The sequence below is a fragment of the Asterias amurensis genome, chromosome 1, assembly GCF_032118995.1.
Source record: "Asterias amurensis chromosome 1, ASM3211899v1".
Lineage (NCBI taxonomy): Eukaryota > Metazoa > Echinodermata > Asteroidea > Forcipulatida > Asteriidae > Asterias > Asterias amurensis.
The window spans coordinates 33879344-33901915 of record NC_092648.1 but is presented as its reverse complement, the minus strand read 5'-3'; the positions used below and the strand labels follow the sequence as shown (position 1 = coordinate 33901915).

Sequence of the window (22572 nt, the reverse complement as noted above, 5' to 3'; positions counted from 1 at the left end):
GTTGCAAGAGAATGATGAAAGAGAAAACCCCTTTGTTGCACAAATTTGTGCTTTCAGATGCCTAATAAAAGGCTTCAGCTGACATCATTTATTTTTTGAGTAAGAATTTACCTCTTTCACAAAAACTACATTACTTCAGAGGGAGCCATTTCTCACAATGTTTTATACTATCAACAGCTCTCCATTGCTTGTTACCAAGTAAGTTTTTATGCTAACAATTTATTTTGATTAATTACCGATGGTATCCAGTGCCTTTAAAAGTACACTGCATTAGTTCTTGAATCTAGTTGAAGGCTTGTACTGTAAGTGGATATCATTTCAAAGGATGCGCTACATTACAGTGCCGGGGGCAAACTGTTTCATGAAATGTTTCAACATTTTTATTTTCACACTCAAGGGTGCAGTGTTCCCAACTAGAGCTGAGCAAATCATTCACACACTCCCATCAGTTGGGCAGATTATGAAGACTACTTTGACAATTTGTGTCAGGCCTGTTGGGACCTAGCAGACTTAATGTACTTAACCCAGACTCCTTAAAGGATTTGTGTACTTTTTCTAACACAAAAGACAATGTCCACAGAGTTACATTAAACTTACACCGTTTGAAGGTAATGATAGTAGAAAGCTAACCTTAAAATGTTAGTTGCTGGGGTGATGTGGCTTTTTGAGAAATTAGTAAAACAATGTCATGAAAACACGTTTTTACATGCTAAAATAATTTTTGTCTCATGATCAAAATGGCTGTGAAAATATCCAGGTGCCTGTCCAAGAGATACACTGATTGTATATTGTAATCAAATTTTAAAACTAGGTTAATTTTTGTTTGTTTAATTACTGTAGTAAGTTTTTTGTTTTGCACTATGCTAACATTGTACTGCTTAAGGAATCTCTGCAATCCAATAAGGACAGCAAGATTTAGGTCAAGGCAAACAAGACTCAATCCATTGATTTTGTTGTTGCTTTCTTCCCTTGCCAAACACAGATCTCCCACTCTGTCTCTGACCAAAATACATTAATGTATTTTACAAGTACAATGAACATTGAGAAGTTGAAAACATTTACACAATTTACCCGTTGAATCTGGGGCAGCCATTGCCAAATGGACAAGATGAATAGAGGTCTCCTGAGGGGCGAGAGAAGATTGGAGAATTTTTAGAAAAGAAAACTCGACCTTGTCTGTGTTTAGGAAGATGAGTGGGAGATTATTAAGTTTGCATTGGGAATTTTTTTTTATTTATCTGTGACGACGAGGAAACTGATCTACATGCTAGATCTGTTACTGCTCATATGTATATTGTACGTGGGTGTCTCGGCTTGGTATGAGTCGGTTAGTGTGAGCACAGAATAAATGTTTACCACCGTAATGATTAACAGAGTTTACATTTTAGCAAGCAGTCTGGTTTGGATTGCTCATAAGAACGTCGTTTTATACCTACTCTAAACTCTTCAAACACAAAAGTTAGCTTTACAGTTTCTATTTGCGAAATAGAAGAACTGGATAAGTTGCCCTCCAAGCCTCAATGAAGTCCCCGGACAAATTAGCAGATTTCTTTGCTAAGCAAAAATTGAGTGAGGCACCAGTTGCAACGATGTAAACTTTTATTGAGTTTTGGCTGGTAACCAGTTTCTGTTAAAGCAAGATATGCTTGGGCCCTGCAGCCGATTTCTTGAAACACTAGGATTAATCCTATCTCGAGTTAGGACGAGTAACCCGTCCTAACGTAGGATGGGTTCAGTGTACTAACGTCTTTGGATACAGAATTTATCTCAACCTAAGTCCTAAGACTTATCCTAAGTTAGGAAGAGTTTGGTGAAATCAACGGCCGGTCTTTTATCAAACTACCAAGAAAAGAAAGAAAAACAACCAAGTCAGCTTATTACCTGAAGATATGCTCTTCACAGTATCCACTCTACACATATGTCCAAACTTGTTTACCTGTTACCCGAGGCCTGTATAGAAATGCTCATGTTTAATGGTGTATGTATTTAAGCGTCGTCTGTACCGGACTGGACTGGACTGGGAACATTGAAATTTTAGCTTTACATAAGACTCTCCACTGACTACCCGGTACCCTGTCAGCTGTTTTTCCTTGTGCTCTGGAGGATAGCTTTGTCATAACAACAAACTTTGGCCGAGACAAACCAAAATAAGAAAAGGATTGTATGCAAATGAAACGAGGGAGACGATGACAAGGAACCCACTCAGGACGTTGTGTTTTTCTTTCAATTACTACCATAGTCCTGGCTGAGCCATGTAGCTCTGAGTATACATGTAGTGTGCATAAGGCCAAATAAAAAAAAATACCAGTTAATCGTCAAAAAGACCAATTTTCGATGTATTTCTCATTAAACTTATTTACCTTTTAAGAGCTTGTAACTACATAAAGTTAGTGGGAATTTTTAAACTGAAGAATTGGTGGCCAGTTTGAATTAAAATGCTTGCCGGCCACCTGTGAAAAACTAAAATAAAATGAAAAAGTAAAAACGCCCTCATCCTCCTCTTTTTGGAAAAAAACCTAGACGATAAACTGGTATTTTTGTTTTACACTTTGCATAAGGTGTTTGCATGGAAGGAAGGAAAATGCAAGAGACGCTGGAAAGATAGAGAGGGGGAAGGAGGGGGGGGGGGATATTACAAGCGAGGGTTGATTTGAAACTTGTGTCAATATTTGAATTGCTGTAATTTACTGTGGGCAGAACTAACAGGATATGTCAGATCTAGGAGTCGAGCTATGGATTAACCGAGCCTTCTGATAGTTTTGTACATATGAATGAAATGTCAAAACGGATGTCTGTGTTACATTGTTTGCATTCATGGACGTGCAGCGCAGACTTGTATGTGTACATTGCATTTTTTCAGAATGAGGGAATTGAAGTGATTCTTAACTAAAGGAAATTGTTTCACTCGCTGACATCTTTTGTCACATCATAGAAACAGGAACCCGTAACTGATCTAGCGACACTTTACACAGCAGCAAAAATCTTCTTTTGCAACATCAATATTTGATTTTGTTGTTGTTGAGCCTCCTACCTCAATATTTTTTTTTTTAACATGAAAAGACTATTTTACCCTGTACAATGAAGCTCAAAGTAATAACGAAGCAGATATTTGAGATCAAAGTTGTGCTTTGTAGTTGGATTTTTCAATAGCTTTTCCTGGCATCCAGCAAACAACTTTGTAGCTGAGGAAATGTTTTGCAATATTGCAGAAAAAGTGGAGGTCGGGTTTTGAAACAAGGTTGATTAAATAACAATGGACACCATAGATCTGACAACTGATCTTCAAGAGACCACTTTGTATTTTTCCTCTGAAAAAAAATCTCCCTTTTTTTCTCCCCCTCTTATTTTTAGTTGTACAATGAATTTTTGTTTTGGGTGATCTATTTTGACCTACTCACCCACAATTTCAAAAGAAAAGCAGGTTTTAACCATTGATTATCCTGAATGGCTGCTAAGTCGTACCACAAATGAGTGATTCCAAATGAAAACGCCAGGACTGAAAGTGGCGGAAGTCAGGGTTTTAAGCAAGTGGCGTAATGTCATACTCAGTTTTTGACTGCCTGAGTCCGTGTTTTATTGTTAAAATTGTCTGTGCCTTTAGAGACCCTAGGCAAAAGTAGACCTGCCCGGATGCTCTCTACGGAAAGCAAGGATAGTTAAGTGTTTTCAAATAGACCATGTGACATGTGACCTCACTTGTTTACAAAAGAGCCGCAGAGCCTGGATCTCTTGCAGGCACAATGTGTACACACTCAATGGAAGAAAGCCTAACTTCTTAATTTCAGCCTAACATCTTAATTTCATTGTTTACCCTTTTTATTGTAAATTGTTGCAATTCAGCATGTGGCTGCTTATGACATTTTTTAATAAACCATTCTATAATGGAGAATGCGCTGCATTCAGATCACAGATATTTTAGGGGCACAAAGTAAATGGCAAATTCTATGTATGACACTCTAATGGCACATTTGTAGGGTAAGGTTTGCTGCGAAGACAAGTTCTGTGAAATTTAACTGAAGAAAATAAAAAGCCAACATTAATACGCATTGGGGTGGACATGTTGGCATAGTGGTATCTTTACTCCCCTTCTTCTTAAGGACCCCAATTTGAATCACGACGGGGACACTTTGTGTTTTTTTTAAAATAGATTTTCTGTCCCTACTTGCATGCGTGGGTTTTCCCTGGAATATTTATGACACTTGGGTTTTCCTCCCACATCGAAAAACTTGAACTTTCTTCTTACTAACAGAGTTCCACTGTAATCCCTAATGTTGCCACCCAAAGCATATGGTCAACGTAGTTATCAGTTTGCTGCACCTCATTTATGGAACAATCTCCCTCTACACATCAAACAAGCCACCGCGATCTCAAGTTTCAAGACTCTTCTCAAAACATGTGTTCAATTCATCGTATACATAATTATTCCTTTTGTTCCTCTGAGCACTTACAGCCTTTCTTTTAGATGCACTCTAGAAATGCAGTTGTTCTTCTGGTTATTATTGTCTTCTTTTCATTGGATTCTTGGCTAGTACAGTGAATTAGTTTGCTTTTTTGAGTGTCTTTGTCTTTACAACTAGAACAAATGAAATGAAAATGTTATGAAATGATACTATACCTCACCGTGCAATTCCGCAAATACTATATAGCGCTGCTGTGCAACTTTTAAGTGTGCACACTTTATGGCTTAACTTACACGCCAGTTTTGTGAATCGGCCGCAGATCATTGCTCTTGGTTGTGTTGTAGTGAGATTTGCATTCTGTCAATTCTTGACAAAGCGATAGATTACAAGAATGAAAATTGATGTGTGGTTGAAGCGATGTCGCAAGGCGCTATTCGCTTATGGAGGGGAATACTTTCAACATACATTAACTACTTCAGACACTACTTGGTGACACATTCATTGACCTATATATCACATGCGCAACGCATTAAAGGCATCACTGGTGCAAATAAGTCACTTGGCTGTCTGTCTGTCGGTCTTAATGAAGGGAACTCCGCAAACTCCCACAAGGGGATATAAACACACAGCATCGTGTCAGATAGAGGACACATTCAAGTTTACCAAATGCCATCAACGGAAGTACCTTGCTAACATAGTAGGTCAACCAAACACAATATTGACAAAACACCTCATAATAAATGACAATAAAGCAACAAAACCCATAAGGAAATCAATATTGGAAAGCATGGTACCGAGCAATGAACAATGCACTACTCATGAATTTGGCAAGAGAAGCATTAACAAGAGAATATTGAATCGTGGGTTGACTCTTCAGAGTTGTGGGCTCTCGACGTCTGGCGATGCTAGATAGAGATTAAGATGATCATAATGATGAATATTATTAGCAAGCTCTATGCTGTCTGCAGAAAACTGCACTTAAGTCTCAGTTTGTGGGGCCACCACAAACTTTCTCAATATTTTACTACTCAATCGCCCGTTTTAGTTCTCCGGAATCTCTTCTCATCAAAGTGATCACAAGTACATTCACACCACACGTAACATGCCAGATAGAGATTAAAGCCATTATACACTTTCGGAACAGGAAGAAAAAAAAAAGAAAAAAAGTTCACAGATTTACAAATAACTTACAGGGTTTACAGAAGGTAATGGTGAAAGATTATTCCATGAAATGCTTTACTTTTTGAGAAAACATTAGTTAAAACAATTATCACTTCTCGATATTGAGAATAAACACAAATATTTTAGACACATGTGATGACACAGGAAACATGCAGAAACTTGCGGAAACAAGGGTGGGTTTTTCCCGTTATTTTCTCCCGACTCTGATGACCGATTAAGCCTAAATTTTCACAGGTTTCTTTTTTTATATCTAAGTTTTGGGCCGTTGGACAATACTGTTTACCGAAAGTGTCCAATGGCTTTAACATGACCATGATCATGACAAACATCATGACACATTTGACTACTCAATCTTCCCTTTAAATTCTCCAGAATATTTTCTTTTCATCAAAGTCTTCCGAAGTCTTCACACGACACATCTATATAGAGATAGACATGATCAAGATTATGATAAAAACCATGAGCAAGCTTGTTCTTTGCTGGCTGCAAAAAAAACAGTGCCCCTAAATCTCAGTTTGTGGAAGCGCCAGCCACAAACTCTCTCAAAATTTGGGAACTCAGTTTTCCCTTTTACTTCCACAGAATTTCTTTTCATCAAAGTCTTCACAGGACTTACATGACACATGCTAGATAGAGATAAACATGACCATGACCATGATGAATATCATTAACAAGCTCTATGCTGTCTGCAAAAAAAATGCCCTTAAATCTCAGCTTGTGGGGGCGCCAGCTTAAATCTCCCTCAACATTCTGACCACTCAACCTTCCCTTTTAATTCTCCAGAATATCTTCTTTTCATCAAAATCTTCACAAGTCTTCACACGACACATGCTAGATAAGAGATATAGATGATCTATGATTATGATGAATACCATGAGCAAGCTCTTTGTTGTCTGCGAGAAAACAGTGCACCTAAAATCTCAGCTTGTGGGGGCGCTTGTCAAAAACTACCTTAACATTTGACTACTTAATCTTCCCTTTTACTTTCTGGGAATTTCTTTTCATCAAGAACTTCACATGACAACCCCCCCCCCCTCTCCACCCCAGTAAGCACATCTATTAAAACAACATCCAAAACATCGAGACTCTAAATGACACGTAGTGAGACGGCGCATTAACAGCTCTGTTGCTTGTATTTGCTCATCTCAAGGCCTAGCATGGACGCAGCACAATAATGTTCAGCGAATGTTATTTGGATTGTAATGATCCAGTCTGCATCAACTCCAGTACCCCATGGGGAAAGAGAGAGAGAGAGAGAAAACGGACTCACGGAATAATTGGATTTAGGTTACAAGCTTGTAACACATTAAAGGCATTGGACACCTTTGGTATTTGTCAAAGACCGGTGCATTCTCACTTGGTGTATCCTAACATATGCAGAACGTAACAACTCTGTGAAAATTTGGAGTCGATTGGTTATCGAAGTTCCACGAGGATAATGAAAGAAGAAAAAAGAAGAAAAAAAAACCTTGTTCCACAAATTTGTGTGCTTTTATCAGTTTTATTATTTGAGTGAGAAATTACCTCTTTCTCAAAAACTACGTTACTTCAGAGCCGAGGGAGCCGTTTCTCACAATGTTTTATACTATCAATAGCTCTCCATTGCTTGTTACCAAGTAAGTTTTCATGCTAACCATAATTTTGAGTAACTACCAATAGTGTCCAGTGCCTTTAACGCATCATCATGAAGTTTTAGGGTGTATCTGAGCAGACAGAGACGGTGAGATGGCCTGACACATTGGCCACTTGTCAGGCATCGGCCACAAGCCCCCCCCCCCAATCTCTCTCTCTCTCTCTCCCTCCCTCTCCCTCTCTCTCTCTCTCCCTCTGATTGAGTTATCATGATTTAACGGCCCTGGGAATATGCCCTCTTCAATTATCAACGCTGTTAAGACATGCTTGGATTTGAATTAGTTGTTTTCAGAGTTGTTTTATTTCAGTAGAAAAGGGAAGAGAGGGAATGGGGAGGGGAGGGGGTTACATTGTTTATTTAGTTGAGGTACATGTATATGATTATTAACGGAAGGGAGGAGGGGTCAGAATTGGGCTCGCACGTGTACCACTTATAGAACTCGTATAACAACCTATGATACATGTACATGTTTTGTGGTGAGGTGTTTTTTCCATCGTCTGTTGCCAGGAGGCAGATACATAAGTTGGGTTTTTGGCAGGGGGTTGGGGTGGGTAGGGCTTGTGAATGTTTTGAACCATCAATCATTTATCATACATTTTATTTATCTCGTGGGGAAGGGGATGCCACTGTTTGTTGCAAATGATTATTCTTCAGACATTTATTGATGTGGCAATAAACATTAAGCTATGCAGCATGTGTACCACCCAGGAGTATGGCAAAACCATCAGAATTGTCATTTGTCTTCTCAACATCCATGATCCAAATAAGGGAATAGGTAGCGACGAGTTCTTACACCGCCGTCTAAAGCTGGCAGGGTCGTAATTGTCGTGTAAAAAAAGCCTGAGCCGAAGGCGAGGGCCTTTATCGCACGGCTACGGCCCTGCAAGGTTTAAAACGGACATGTAAGAACGAGTCAGTACTCGTTTGTTCCCATTCATAAATGCCCTTTTGTTAAAAAACGTTAAAAAAATACAAATACTGTTGGTAATTACTCAAAATAATTGCTAGCATAAAAACTTACTTGGTAATGAGCAATGGAGAGATGTTGGTAGTACAACAAATATTGTGAGAATCGGCTCCCTCTGAAGTAACATAGTTTTTGAGAAAGAGGTAATTTCTCACTGAAATATTATAAGACTTCCAGCTTGAAGCTATTCTCTTGCAACTTTGATGACATAATTAACTAAATTTTAACAGATTAGTTATTTTATGCATATGTTGGGATACACCAAGTGAGAATACTGGTCTTTGACAACTACCAAAGGTGTCCAGCCGTTGATTTCACCCAACTCTTCCTAACTAAGGATTAATCTTTGGACTTAGGATGAGTTAAGTTCAGTAGACGTTAGGACGCATTGAGCCCATCCTAAGTTAGGATGAGTTACTCGTCCTAACTCGAGATAGGACTAATCCTAGCGTTTCGTGAAATCAGTTCCAGTACCTTTAAAACAAAGCAGATTTTTATGACTCATGTTGTGTAGGCTTCACAATGATGGGTTCTGTATTGGCCCGACGTGTCCGAGTAGCAAATGAGACAATTATTACTGCCGAGTGTCGCATGAACTCAAACAAAACTCTCTCTTCTTCTGTCCCAGTTTGCACACACACAGGTATTCAAAATTTTAGGTTAATGGTATTGATTTGCAGGGGATGAAAGGAGAAAATATACATGGGCAATAATCTTAAAGGAACACGTTGCCTTGGATCGGTCGAGTTGGTCTATGAAAAGCGTTTTTTGACCGTTTATTATGAAATGCATATGGTTAGAAAGATGATGTAAAAGTAGAATACAATGATCTACACAAATATGCCTCGAAATTGCGTGGTTTTCTTTTTACCTCGTCCAATAACACGGTCGGCCATTTATGGGAGTCAAAATTTTGACCCCCATAAATGGCCGACCGTGATAGTTCGCGACGTAAAAAGAAAACCGTGCAATTTTGAGAGATACTTGTGTGGATCATTATATTCTACTTTTAAAACATCTTTCTAACCATATACATTTCATAACAAACGGTTTCAAACGCTTTTTATAGACCAACTCGTCCGATCCAAGGCAACGTGTTCCTTTAAGCTTATTTGGTAAGGGTGTATTTGGGCAGATAGGGGAACTATTTGAGGGAAAGTGCCTTGATAGATACAACATGGAATTTGGCGCACATTCAGAGTACATGTATGTCATGAGAAAGATATTTGGCTATAGGGCAATTGAAGATTTAAATTTTGAAAAGTTTACAGAATTTTTAAAATGACTGACATTGCAAGTTTACTACCTATATTTTTTCAAAGGACAAATCTGTGATGTCCCTATAGCCAAATATCTGTCTCATGCCTTACTCTTGACTGTGTGCCAAATTCCATACTGTATCATGAAAAGCACAATCCCATCACATAACTGCCGTACTGTATGTGTTTGTCATTTAGGAGAACAGTTTAGTTGAATCCGATGGTAATTCTTTTGTTAATTGGGCAAGAGAAGTAAGCATCCTTTGCATTATCTTGTGCAAAATCGTAACAAAACATGTTAAATTGCGAGATTCAGATTCAACTAGGTTACAATTTTTTATTTATTAAAAGCTTGCTTAGATAGGTTGGACAGCTCTTATATGATTAGTTTAATATAATTAAACAAATATTATTTGTTCTTATTTGTTCTTATAATTGTTCTTAAACTTTTGTTTTTGATTTTACAGTTTGGAGAAGAGCCACCAAGAATTGCATGAGATAAACAGCGATCTTGAAGAACGGATTCTGGACATTGTAAGTAAAGATTGGGTTCTCTGCTTTTTTCTTAAATGTGGCGGTTGTTATTGTTGCTTTACTTGCCTGGTAGACAGGCCCTGAAAGGCTAAATGACAACAACACAGACAAGTGTACTTGGGTTCAGACAAGAACCACATGCACCAATGTAACAACTGACTTTGCTTTAAAGATGCTATGTCAGATTTTTGGCCCAAACATTAAAAAACATTTTTTTTTGAGTGAATGGTATTTCAAAGAGTATCACCCGCTCTTACGAAAAAAAGTTTAACTTTTACTTTTAATGGTCAGGAACCATGACAAAAATTTAAAACGTTTCTTATAAAACACATAAGAATTGGTCACGTGATATATTGTCGGGATCCCGACAAAAACTAATTTTGAGCACTTTATTTCACTGCTACTAATAATTGGCGGACTTTTTCAAGCAATGGCTCAAATGAAAGCTTGTAACTGTCTCGACCCCCATCAAAATACCTATTGAATTTTAAATCAAAATTTTTGGGTCAAATCGGCCAAAAATCTGACATAGCATCAATTTGCCTTACAGCATTTCATAATTGCATCAGGTCTGACTCTAAAATCGCTCAAAATAACAAACATTTTATAAGAAACAGTTACAGCTTGTGGTCACATCAGTGGCAATGTTCTTGATGTCTCATTCTACCCCGATAAGCTTTAATCAACAAACAGCCTTCTTAATGACACTGGACACTATTAGTAATTGTCAAAGGCCAGTCTTCTCACTTGGTGTATCTCAACATATACATAAAATAACAAACCTGTAAAAATTTGAGCTCGATTGGTCGTCGGAGTTTGGAGATAACTATGAAAGAAAAAACGCCCTTGTCACACAAAGTTGTGTGCTTTCAGATGCTTGATTTCAAGACCTCAAATTCTAAACTTGAGGTTTGGAAATCAAATTCGTGGAAAATTACTTCTTTCTTGAAAACTATGTCACTTCAGAGGGAGCCGTTTCTCACAATGTTTTATACTAACAACCTCTCCCCATTACTTGTTACCAAGTGAGGTTTTATGCTGATAACTATTTTGAGTAATTACCAAAAGTGTCCACTGCCTTTAAAAGTAGAGTCATACATGTAGATTGGTTTTTGTCAACGCAATGCTGTTTGAAGGCAAAATTATGAAGAATAAACAATAATGGTAACATGTGAAAGTTCCAGCTGAATAAAGTGTCTACTTGTTGAGAAAACAGCAAAAAAACTGTCACCATACTACTCTTTTCACAAGAATGTTAAATCCATCCACTTTTAGCTAGGTGACGACAACGCCGGGTACCAACCCATTCTCTAGCCACAGCATTCATGATTGGACACCAACCCACAGAAATCTTAGAAACGACTCGTGCATGAAATAGTTCTCAGATTTGAATGTTTTGGTTTGAAAAATTTTCCAAACTATATTAGGCCTACTTCAAAGGGAATCCTTTCTCAAAATATTTGATTCTATCAACAGCTGCAGTGCGTTTTACCAAGTAAGTTTTGACGATGACTAGAGCAAGCTAGTCGAAACGTTGAGACCAATTCAAAACTGACTCCGCAGCAGTACAGTTAATTACGATCCTTCAAGCTAAAGTAGTAGTCCAGTCTATTTTCTATACCATCCGCCCTGGTAATAGTTAAAAAGCAGGACAGTTCTTTTCAGAACTGAGAAGTCTCCCGAACCTCCAATTATCTACTCCGCGGCAGTAGAATAAAGCAAGACCGTTCCCTAAGAACAACTCTACCTGGCAAGTAGATACACACATGGTGTTACCGCAAACCAAATATACATTAAGTTTTGATAGTCGTACATTTTTGGAGTGCTTACCAATCTGTGGCCCTACCTTGAACTACATTTTAATCAAACTAATACACAGATCCAAGGCTTGAAAGGTTAACAAAATAGTCTGGCCCCATTCTGTAATAGATGCTTCATTTGTTCAGTGTCAGTATAAGGGACATGGCTGAAATGTTAAAAGTCTATTTTCTCGTTAGGCATAAAACAAAGATGGTGGTTGTGCCATAAATATCGCATCACTCAGCGACAATACATTTAGCATTACATCCACGTACACATCTTGTCTGAGATAACTTGAAAGCCAGACTAAAAAGGATCAATACCATGGGGGCATGTCCAAACTAGGGAGCTCCTTGCAATGTTCAGTCAAGATTGTGTGCAACCCCCCCCCCCCCCCTGAAAGAAGGGAGAGAGAAAAAGAACTCAATGGGGAGAACAATTCAAGAAATGAAAACAAAGTTGAGTGCTTCTACTTCCGTTCTGTATTTCGTTTTTAAAATCATTTTTGATGTCTGCATATTTGAAAACGTATAAATGTATATATGATTTGAACAAAATCCAAAGTGGGTGTTTTTTTGGCCTTGGCTAGCAGGAAAAGAGATAATGTTACTATTCTTCTTAGCTTGGTCTTACACACTGTCTCCTATCTGCAGTTTTTAATTTCAAGATTTTAAAGGCAGTGGACACTATTGGTAATTACTCAAAATAATTATCAGCATAAAACCTCACTTGGTAACGAGTAATTGGGAGAGGTTGATGGTATAAAACATTGTGAGAAACGGCTCCCTCTGAAGTGACATGGTTTACGAGTAATTTTCCACGAATTTGATTTCGAGACCTCAAGTTTAGAATTTGAGGTCTCGAAATCAAGCATCTGAAAGCACACTACTTCAGTTGACAAGGGTGTTTTTTGTTTCATTCATATCTCGCAATTTCGACGACCAATTGAGCTCAAATCTTCAATTACCAATAGTGTCCACTGTCTTTGAATAAGTATGAAATAAGCACGGGAAGCAGGATAGGTGTAATAAAAAACTATGGGCTGTTTTGATAAGCAAGAAGCTTGGAGAAATAGCACATTAAAAACAACAACAACAACAACAACAACAAACAAATAAACTATTATAAAGCACATTGATGCTTATGTGTGGTGCGCTTAATAAGAACCACCAGTCATGATATTCTTACTACACGTGATGCGCTTAATAAGAACCACCAGTCATGATATTCTTACTACACGTGATGCGCTTAATAAGAACCACCAGTCATGATATTCTTACTACACGTGATGCGCTTAATAAGAACCACCAGTCATGATATTCTTACTACACGTGATGCGCTTAATAAGAACCACCAGTCATGATATTCTTACTACACGTGATGCGCTTAATAAGAACCACCAGTCATGATATTCTTACCACACGTGATGCGCTTAATAAGAACCACCAGTCATGATATTCTTACCACACGTGATGCGCTTAATAAGAACCACCAGTCATGATATTCTTACTACACGTGATGCGCTTAATAAGAACCACCAGTCATGATATTCTTACTACACGTGATGCGCTTAATAAGAACCACCAGTCATGATATTCTTACTACACGTGATGCGCTTAATAAGAACCACCAGTCATGATATTCTTACTACACGTGATGCGCTTAATAAGAACCACCAGTCATGATATTCTTACTACACGTGATGCGCTTAATAAGAACCACCAGTCATGATATTCTTACTACACGTGATGCGCTTAATAAGAACCACCAGTCATGATATTCTTACTACACGTGATGCGCTTAATAAGAACCACCAGTCATGATATTCTTACTACAGGTGATGCGCTTAATAAGAACCACCAGTCATGATATTCTTACTACACGTGATGCGCTTAATAAGAACCACCAGTCATGATATTCTTACTACACGTGATGCGCTTAATAAGAACCACCAGTCATGATATTCTTACTACACGTGATGCGCTTAATAAGAACCACCAGTCATGATATTCTTACTACACGTGATGCGCTTAATAAGAACCACCAGTCATGATATTCTTACTACACGTGATGCGCTTAATAAGAACCACCAGTCATGATATTCTTACTACACGTGATGCGCTTAATAAGAACCACCAGTCATGATATTCTTACCACACGTGATGCGCTTAATAAGAACCACCAGTCATGATATTCTTACCACACGTGATGCGCTTAATAAGAACCACCAGTCATGATATTCTTACTACACGTGATGCGCTTAATAAGAACCACCAGTCATGATATTCTTACTACACGTGATGCGCTTAATAAGAACCACCAGTCATGATATTCTTACTACACGTGATGCGCTTAATAAGAACCACCAGTCATGATATTCTTACTACACGTGATGCGCTTAATAAGAACCACCAGTCATGATATTCTTACTACACGTGATGCGCTTAATAAGAACCACCAGTCATGATATTCTTACTACACGTGATGCGCTTAATAAGAACCACCAGTCATGATATTCTTACTACACGTGATGCGCTTAATAAGAACCACCAGTCATGATATTCTTACTACAGGTGATGCGCTTAATAAGAACCACCAGTCATGATATTCTTACTACACGTGATGCGCTTAATAAGAACCACCAGTCATGATATTCTTACTACACGTGATGCGCTTAATACATGTAAGAACCACCAGTCATGATATTCTTACTACACGTGATGCGCTTAATAAGAACCACCAGTCATGATATTCTTACCACACGTGATGCGCTTAATAAGAACCACCAGTCATGATATTCTTACCACACGTGATGCGCTTAATAAGAACCACCAGTCATGATATTCTTACTACACGTGATGCGCTTAATAAGAACCACCAGTCATGATATTCTTACTACACGTGATGCGCTTAATAAGAACCACCAGTCATGATATTCTTACTACACGTGATGCGCTTAATAAGAACCACCAGTCATGATATTCTTACTACACGTGATGCGCTTAATAAGAACCACCAGTCATGATATTCTTACTACACGTGATGCGCTTAATAAGAACCACCAGTCATGATATTCTTACTACACGTGATGCGCTTAATAAGAACCACCAGTCATGATATTCTTACTACACGTGATGCGCTTAATAAGAACCACCAGTCATGATATTCTTACTACAGGTGATGCGCTTAATAAGAACCACCAGTCATGATATTCTTACTACACGTGATGCGCTTAATAAGAACCACCAGTCATGATATTCTTACTACACGTGATGCGCTTAATAAGAACCACCAGTCATGATATTCTTACTACACGTGATGCGCTTAATAAGAACCACCAGTCATGATATTCTTACTACACGTGATGCGCTTAATAAGAACCACCAGTCATGATATTCTTACTACACGTGATGCGCTTAATAAGAACCACCAGTCATGATATTCTTACTACACGTGATGCGCTTAATAAGAACCACCAGTCATGATATTCTTACTACACGTGATGCGCTTAATAAGAACCACCAGTCATGATATGCTTACTACACGTGATGCGCTTAATAAGAACCACCAGTCATGATATTCTTACTACACGTGATGCGCTTAATAAGAACCACCAGTCATGATATTCTTACTACACGTGATGCGCTTAATAAGAACCACCAGTCATGATATTCTTACTACACTAGTCTGATTTCCGAGAAAAAAAATTGCCTTTTGGGGGGGAAAAACAGAAAAATTGTGAATAAAATAGCCTGAAAAGTCAATTTAAGCCTACACAACACCATATGTAGATGTACATGTACATTGTTGTAGGTCGGACCTTGTACTGAATAAAATGTTCCATCTTTTTTCAAAGGACTAGGGGCCAATTTCATAGCGCCGCTAAGCACACAAATTTGCTTAGCATGAAATTTTGGCCTCGATAAAAACAAAATTACCAACCAAATTTCCACGTGGTTTTGAGGATAAACAAACAACAGTTGAATACAAGTAACAAGCAATATGCAACAAATGGAAATATGGTTGGTAATCCTGTTTTTATCAAGGAAGAAATTTCATGCTAAGCAAATTAGTGTGCTTAGCAGCGCTATGAAATTGGACCCAGATATCAAACCTGAAGAACTGTTTTACAATAAACAATTATTAGTTACTGTACCAACAGAATGACATTGAGATGTTGATTGGAAACAAAATGGTGATCCCACAATTCTAGGTATTGTTTGTGTGACTGAAGTTAATAATAAACCTCTTTGCTGAATGAAGCCAGGTCAATATCCAAGGGTATTACCACCTGATCCGATAAACCATTGTTCATTATCACAAATATCCAGACAATTTATCACTTTTTTTTATGATGATCAATACCACTTTGGGGGTCACCCGTTTTTGTTGTTGTTGGAAAGGTCATATACTAGGTCAGTGTTTGCTAGCTATGAGCAAGAAAAGAAGAAATTGAAAACAAAGCAAAGCAAAATAAGCAACATACAAACACCCCAATAAGGATATCAATACCATGATTTAACCATCAAACAAACAAAAACACCCCCCCCCAAAAAAAAAAAAAACAACAAAAAGTCAAACTATGGTCTTATCTAAAATTATTTCCACAGTGTTTTTGTGTTGTGTATTTTTCAGATTTCATATTCATCGCATACATCTAACATTAAAATATACATTTTATTTCTAAAATCATCTGATCTCGGAAGCGGATGCTGTTTCCTCTAAAGACAATTTCCCCTCGGAAATTAATCAAGATTTTTACGTTTGCAATGCTGCACTCCATACCCCCCCCCCTCTGAATGTTTATGTTAGATTTCTACGGGTTACTCTGTGACTAATGAAAAGCAATCAAACATGGAACTAATCTTGGCGTTCTTTTTTTCCTTGCTCTGTTCGTAGGCGGCAGCGTACGAGAAGGAGAAGCAAGCACTGAATCGGGAGGTACTGACGCTGAGCCAGAGACTCCTGGACACCAAGTTTGAGATCAACAAGCAAGAAGAGAGAAATGTAAGAGACGTATAGGCCTAATGATCGGACAGTGGCGGGCAAACAGAGTTGGGTTTTTTAAAAGTCTGAAGCTGTTTTGCCAGATTCAGAATGTAGCAGCCCATAAGCCTCACTGAGGTTGTCTGTTTTTGTTACCAAGAAACCCATTCAATGTCCTGTTGTCTTTTAAGGAAACCCCTGGCCTCAACCATCATGGGGTGAAACATCATTTAGTTCTCCTGCCCCTTCATTATGGAATGAATCACTGGATCATATCAAACTTTCTCTTGCTTTGTTCAAAACTTCCCTCAAGACTCACCTGCCCTGATAAACACTGCCCTCTATTGGTCTGCCGCTGCGCCATGAGCATCTTAAGATGAATACCAGCACATTATAAATGCCCATTATAATTTATTATTATTTTCTACTTTTGGTTTGTATATTTTCTTCTTGAAACAGATACATTTTCTTCTTGAATATATATTGCCTATTTTTCTTTCTGAAATTTAAGTAAAATTGTAAAAGTCCAAATGACTGAATCAACAAAGCAGTATGAAATTTTAGGAAACTCTTAAATCTAAACTGGAATCCCCCCCCCCCCTTAATCAAGCTGGAGTGTTATTACAAACCCATGTAACCATCATGGCTTATGTCAACTGTCGATCCCCCGTTTAAGACAACAATCCTTGGGCAACCTGGTGAGGAGTCGAGAAGGCACCAACAACACTCTTTGTTGACCAAGGTGCGCAGCTAGCGCTAGAAAAACGCTTGCGTCTTCTGCCCCGTAGTGCTTGTTCAGCTACATGCAAAGACTCCTTCGATAGTAGATTGGACTGCGATTTTTCTATCCAGCATTGCATATAAGCAAGCTCACTGCGGATCGTGACATATATTAAAGATGTAGCCGTCAGGCGAAATACAAACACAAGAGGTGCTGTATGGTTCAATTCCATTCAACATCTATTTCAATCCTGAACTGTACATAAACAGAAGGCAGAAGACAATATTGTGGAGGGACAATCCTAACAAGCCAAAGAAAAAGGAAAGAGAACAAAATGGAAATTCTAAATGAATTAATGAAATAATAATGAACGATTACAAGACAAAGATTTACATGGGGACAAATGATCTGACAAGAAAGATGTTGAGTTTAAATAAAATTCCTCCTCCAGGGAAACAAAAAAGGGGGGAAAAGGGGGTGGGAAAGAAGAAAAGATAAGTTTTTACAAAAAAAAACCATGAAACTGCAGGGGAGGATGCAACTCTGGAGAATACACCAAAGGGATAAAACTATGCTACATATATTGGGAGATAAGATACTCTTTGAAAGAGAGCTTAAAGGCACTGGGTACTATTTGTAATTACTCAAAATAATTGTTAGCAAACAGACTAATACTTGGTAACGAGCAATGAAGAGCTGTTGATAGTATACAAAATTGTGAGAAACGGCTCCCTAGTAATGTATTTTTTTTTTTTTATAAAGAAGTTATTTCTTTCCAAAAAGAATCAATTGAATTCAAGCTCTCGAATTAAGGCATCTGTGAAATACAAACTTGTACAACAAGGGTGTTTTTTCTTTCATTATTCTCTCGCAACTTTGACGACCAATTAGGTCCAAATTTTCACAGGTTTGTTATTTTATGCATATGTTGAGATTCACCAAGTAAGAATACTGGTTTTTGACAATAATAAATAGTGTCCAGTACCTTTAAAAGAGCATGTGGACAGAGATTTTTGACTTAATTGATTGGTCAATGCTAGTTGAAATGAAATGGTTGATCTCTAGCATCAGTTTTGTTTGCATTGAGACTGCAGTTCCTGGCTATTCTTAAACTTACTGCAACGCTAAAGGCCAAATTCAAGTCCCACGGTGTAACTGCCATTATTATCATTGTGTCTGTCACTTCAGGAATCATTACAGGGAACCAAAAGAGGTTTTTCTTTTTTGTTTGACAATTTATTCTAAGAATATCGCAGCAAGGCCATCTTAACCACTTAGCGCCAGGGTTTCTGAAGATGGGATTGATTTTTCCCCCCAAACTGGCAGAATGCTTTTTTTGTTTTTGAATAGTGTTAACACAATGAATCCCTTACTAAATAAAGCAAAAACAGCAAAGGTTCTCAAAAAAAGCACTTGGATTTGTTGTGCTTTTTGGGGGGGAGAAAGTTTGACATGCGTTCACCGTGAATTGCAAAATCTTGGCCATAAGCCAAGGCCGATAATTCGTTGTGGTATGCTGGAATCTCGAACCACTCGGACATAGCTTTCAAAAATAATGATGGATTCTTGAGGATCTCCCTAAATCCAATTGTTTATGCTCTGACATATGAAGCACTATGGCTTTCTCATGTATAGTGTACATCCACAGGGCAAGAGCACCAAGCTATGTCTTCTTTCTACAGCGCCTCTATAAGGGAATCGTAAATTTATATTGGAATGTTTCAAGAGGCACCAAGGCAATAACCAGGGGCATCCGCAATGCCTCTGTTGCCTCTGTGAAGCATCAGGCCAGTGTCATTGATTGATGATTTGAGATTTCGATAGCTATTTGATGTCCGTATTTTTCTTCCATTTACCCTGGCCTCCCTGTGTGCTCCGCTGATCTACACTGCCTACATTTTCATCAATAAACTGAACCTAATATCCTATTACTTTTATCGATGTTTCAAATGGAGCACTCCGTGGGGGACTGCTAACGTCTGCAAGAGAAACCAGAAGGCTCCCACTTTGATGCATTGACCTTCCCCGCCGTACTTCAGGTTTTTTTTTTATACAGAGTATACACGTTAACAAACGTGTTTGAATCTGTTTAATGTAGCAATTTGTGCTCTCAATTATGCTGTCTGGAGAAATCTCACACCGTGCATCTGACGGAGGGGGACGCACACTTGAGGAGGGTTAGACGAGGGTAGCAACCGTACGGGGAATGTGGGTGTGTGTCGCACGTCCTCGTAGGCACGCACGACAACACACCCACCTGCATGCAGTCCTGTATTTAAGTCTACTCATAGATTTCTGGAGTCGAGTCCCATGCGGTCTCGGCCGATAGCCACCTGTGCAGATTTGGACATCTATTAAAAGACACATCAACCGCAGGCGACGCAATTGTGGGCATAAATACGTGCACAGCTGCATCACACGTCTGTGAAACCTCACATGTTTTCCCCAGTTCTGATCTCAAATCGTTTTATTTGTTTTTTTCTCTCTGTAGTTACGAATGTCTGAAATAAGTGCACGTTTCAGTAATAAAATTGTGCAGTTGCCAGAGGGTCCACTTCAATAAAAATATCCTTACAAATTAAATTTCTTCGAGGGAAATATCTATAAATGCCGTCTGAAAATTGTTAGTGGAATTGAGACTGCTAGTCTTGCTTCAAGGTGTCGACAGGGTTTGACATTTCCCACGTAGCGAATCATGAATACGCACTTTCCTTTCTTTCTTTACTTATTGAATTGGAGGTACAACAGTCTTGTGTAGAACAATTGAACACAACTGTTGTTCTGCATGAGCAGTAAGACTCTTCATGTCACTCACGCTTGTGGCTGGGTGAAGATGTCTGCCCAGAACAATAATATGGATGGAAATTTGTGGAATATGGTAAATACTCAAACGATAACTCTGGTCGTTTGTTATTAGCTGATGCATCACCTAGGACACACGTCTGTAAATATCCCTAAAAATATATCCCCCCCCCCATCCGGCCCCCGAGGGAAGCAGTTATTAACCACGATACGCACAGCATCAGACCCCCCCTTTCGCTTCATGCTGTCACCATGGAAATACGGCATCCTCCCATAGGCTGGCCGATATTTGCATTTGCCTGGCCAATCCTCGGGTAGTGTTATCTGGAACGGGAAGCATTTCTTTTTGATCGTGTCAACATTTCGGGAGGTGCTCAAGACAAATTGATTACCATGATTTCGTTTCAAAGTGTAGTGCAAAGATAACAAATGACCCCTAGATGACCTGTCCCTTAACGTGTTAACTGATGTTTTCTTTGAAGGACAGTGATTTTAGTAACCTCAAAACTAAACAAGTCTGGCGATCTTGTGTTTTCCTTTTCATAAATAATACCTTACAACACGGTGAAATATTTTTAACAGAAAGAAATTATGCTTAAATGTTGACTTTTAAGTCTGGTAAATACCTTTTTAAGTTCTGTTGAGTATGGTACTTGTATCAATTACACCCAATAAACCTGGGTTGATTATGTGCAACAGTGCATCGTCTTCTTTTTGAAGACTTGTCTTTTACTCAACCATTCGCCTATCATTATTGTTTTTCCATTAAAGGAAAAAATACATGAACTAAGCCTCTAGTTGTACATGAAGCGACTTTTCAGCTGGTCAACGCTGGATTCCTCAAGTTTGGTTTCTCAGCTGTGCCTCTGGTTAATTGGAAAAACACTGGACAGCGTCTTGCTGTGTCTGGGCAATTTCCCTCATTTTTTTGACAAATTGCAGCTGTGTGCCTGACGTAGAATTTTTTACAAAATATCATATTCCGTTTTCCTTGATTAGCTTGTTGTCAAACTGGATGATACATTTGTGTTAGAGCACCCTGTAAATGCCTTCATTATTGAAATGGTTAACTTTTTTTTTAATATGTCATATTTTATGTTGAGAAAACACTGGACAGGTCTTGCTGTGCCTCGACACTTTACTTCAACATTTTGTGACAAACTGCAGCTGCATTCCTGAATTTTGTACGAAATATGAATTTTTTGTTGTTGTTCTTTACCTTGTTTTGTAGCTCTTTGTTACATTAGTGTAAGAGCTATAAATGCTTTCATTATTGGAATGATAAATTTGTCATTCTTCATATAATTATTATGTTGATTTATTTACCATCTGTCTTTATTTATTCTAAATGATTTGTCAATCATAAGATCATTTATTTATTTATTCTACTTCACTATTCAATTTTTCTGTGGTTTGTTTTGGCAGGACCTTAATGTTTGCTATTATAGTATATTTTGATGATTTTTATGTTCTTGTAGTTTTACCTTATTTCCATATTTTTTAAAGGTATATTTGGGTTTTAACTTAGAAACAATTACCAGATCAGGACTTTAAATAGTATCAAGTAACAAACCATAAGGGTCAATTTTCAATTATTTAGGATTCCGAACAAAGAACATTTGACTAGAGCAGAACTTGAACCTGCCACCTCCGGATTCACGTGCTGACTCTCTGAGCTACTAGCCCATAGACATTTATCATGGTGTGGCCATCTTGGGTTTACTCCATTCCAAGTCTGGTGGTGTGTTTGCGCAATGAATGTTAGCATTCTTTAGTGTTATAAAAACAGGAAACATGACCAAGATGGTGACAGCGTGATTAAGGTCTATAGTGGTAGGCTCTCTAATAGGTCAATATCTTAGTTCGGGGTGCCAGTCAGAAGACATCCAACATAATGTATAATATTGTTACATTAACAGATACTTGTCCCTCTGTCTTACTTGTACTTTATATCTTCAAAAGCTCTAATTTTTTGTCCATTGCAGACAGAGACAAGAAACAAATGTAAAGGGGTTAATTATTGGGAGGGTCGAGTTCAGTTGTACTTGTAAAGTAACTACTATTTCTTTTTGATTTGACTAGGCACGCTACAAGAAGGATTGTCAGCTTGCTGTTGAGCTTCTCCAATGCACCCCCTCTGGAGCGTATATGCAACACAAAGTCAGCCAGGTACGTGCCAAAAAACACAAAATGTGATTATTGGAAGTGTTGTAGCCGAAATTCAAACTCTGGTGTTTCAAATCAACAGAGTGTGAGTTTGAATCCCCAGTCATGACACTTGTGTCCTT

The 22572-nt window shown here is 38.3% G+C and overlaps 1 protein-coding gene across 1 annotated transcript in view; it reads left to right on the top strand.

Moving 5' to 3' along the window:
• The window catches only part of LOC139937709 (uncharacterized), a 99787-nt gene that overhangs the window by 73732 nt on the left and 3483 nt on the right, over positions 1-22572 (top strand). Inside the window, exons 4-6 of the mRNA XM_071932993.1 lie at positions 9909-9975; positions 16675-16782; positions 22367-22453. Of these exons, the coding sequence (XP_071789094.1) occupies positions 9909-9975; positions 16675-16782; positions 22367-22453 (262 nt within the window). The remainder of the gene's footprint in view (positions 1-9908; positions 9976-16674; positions 16783-22366; positions 22454-22572) is intronic.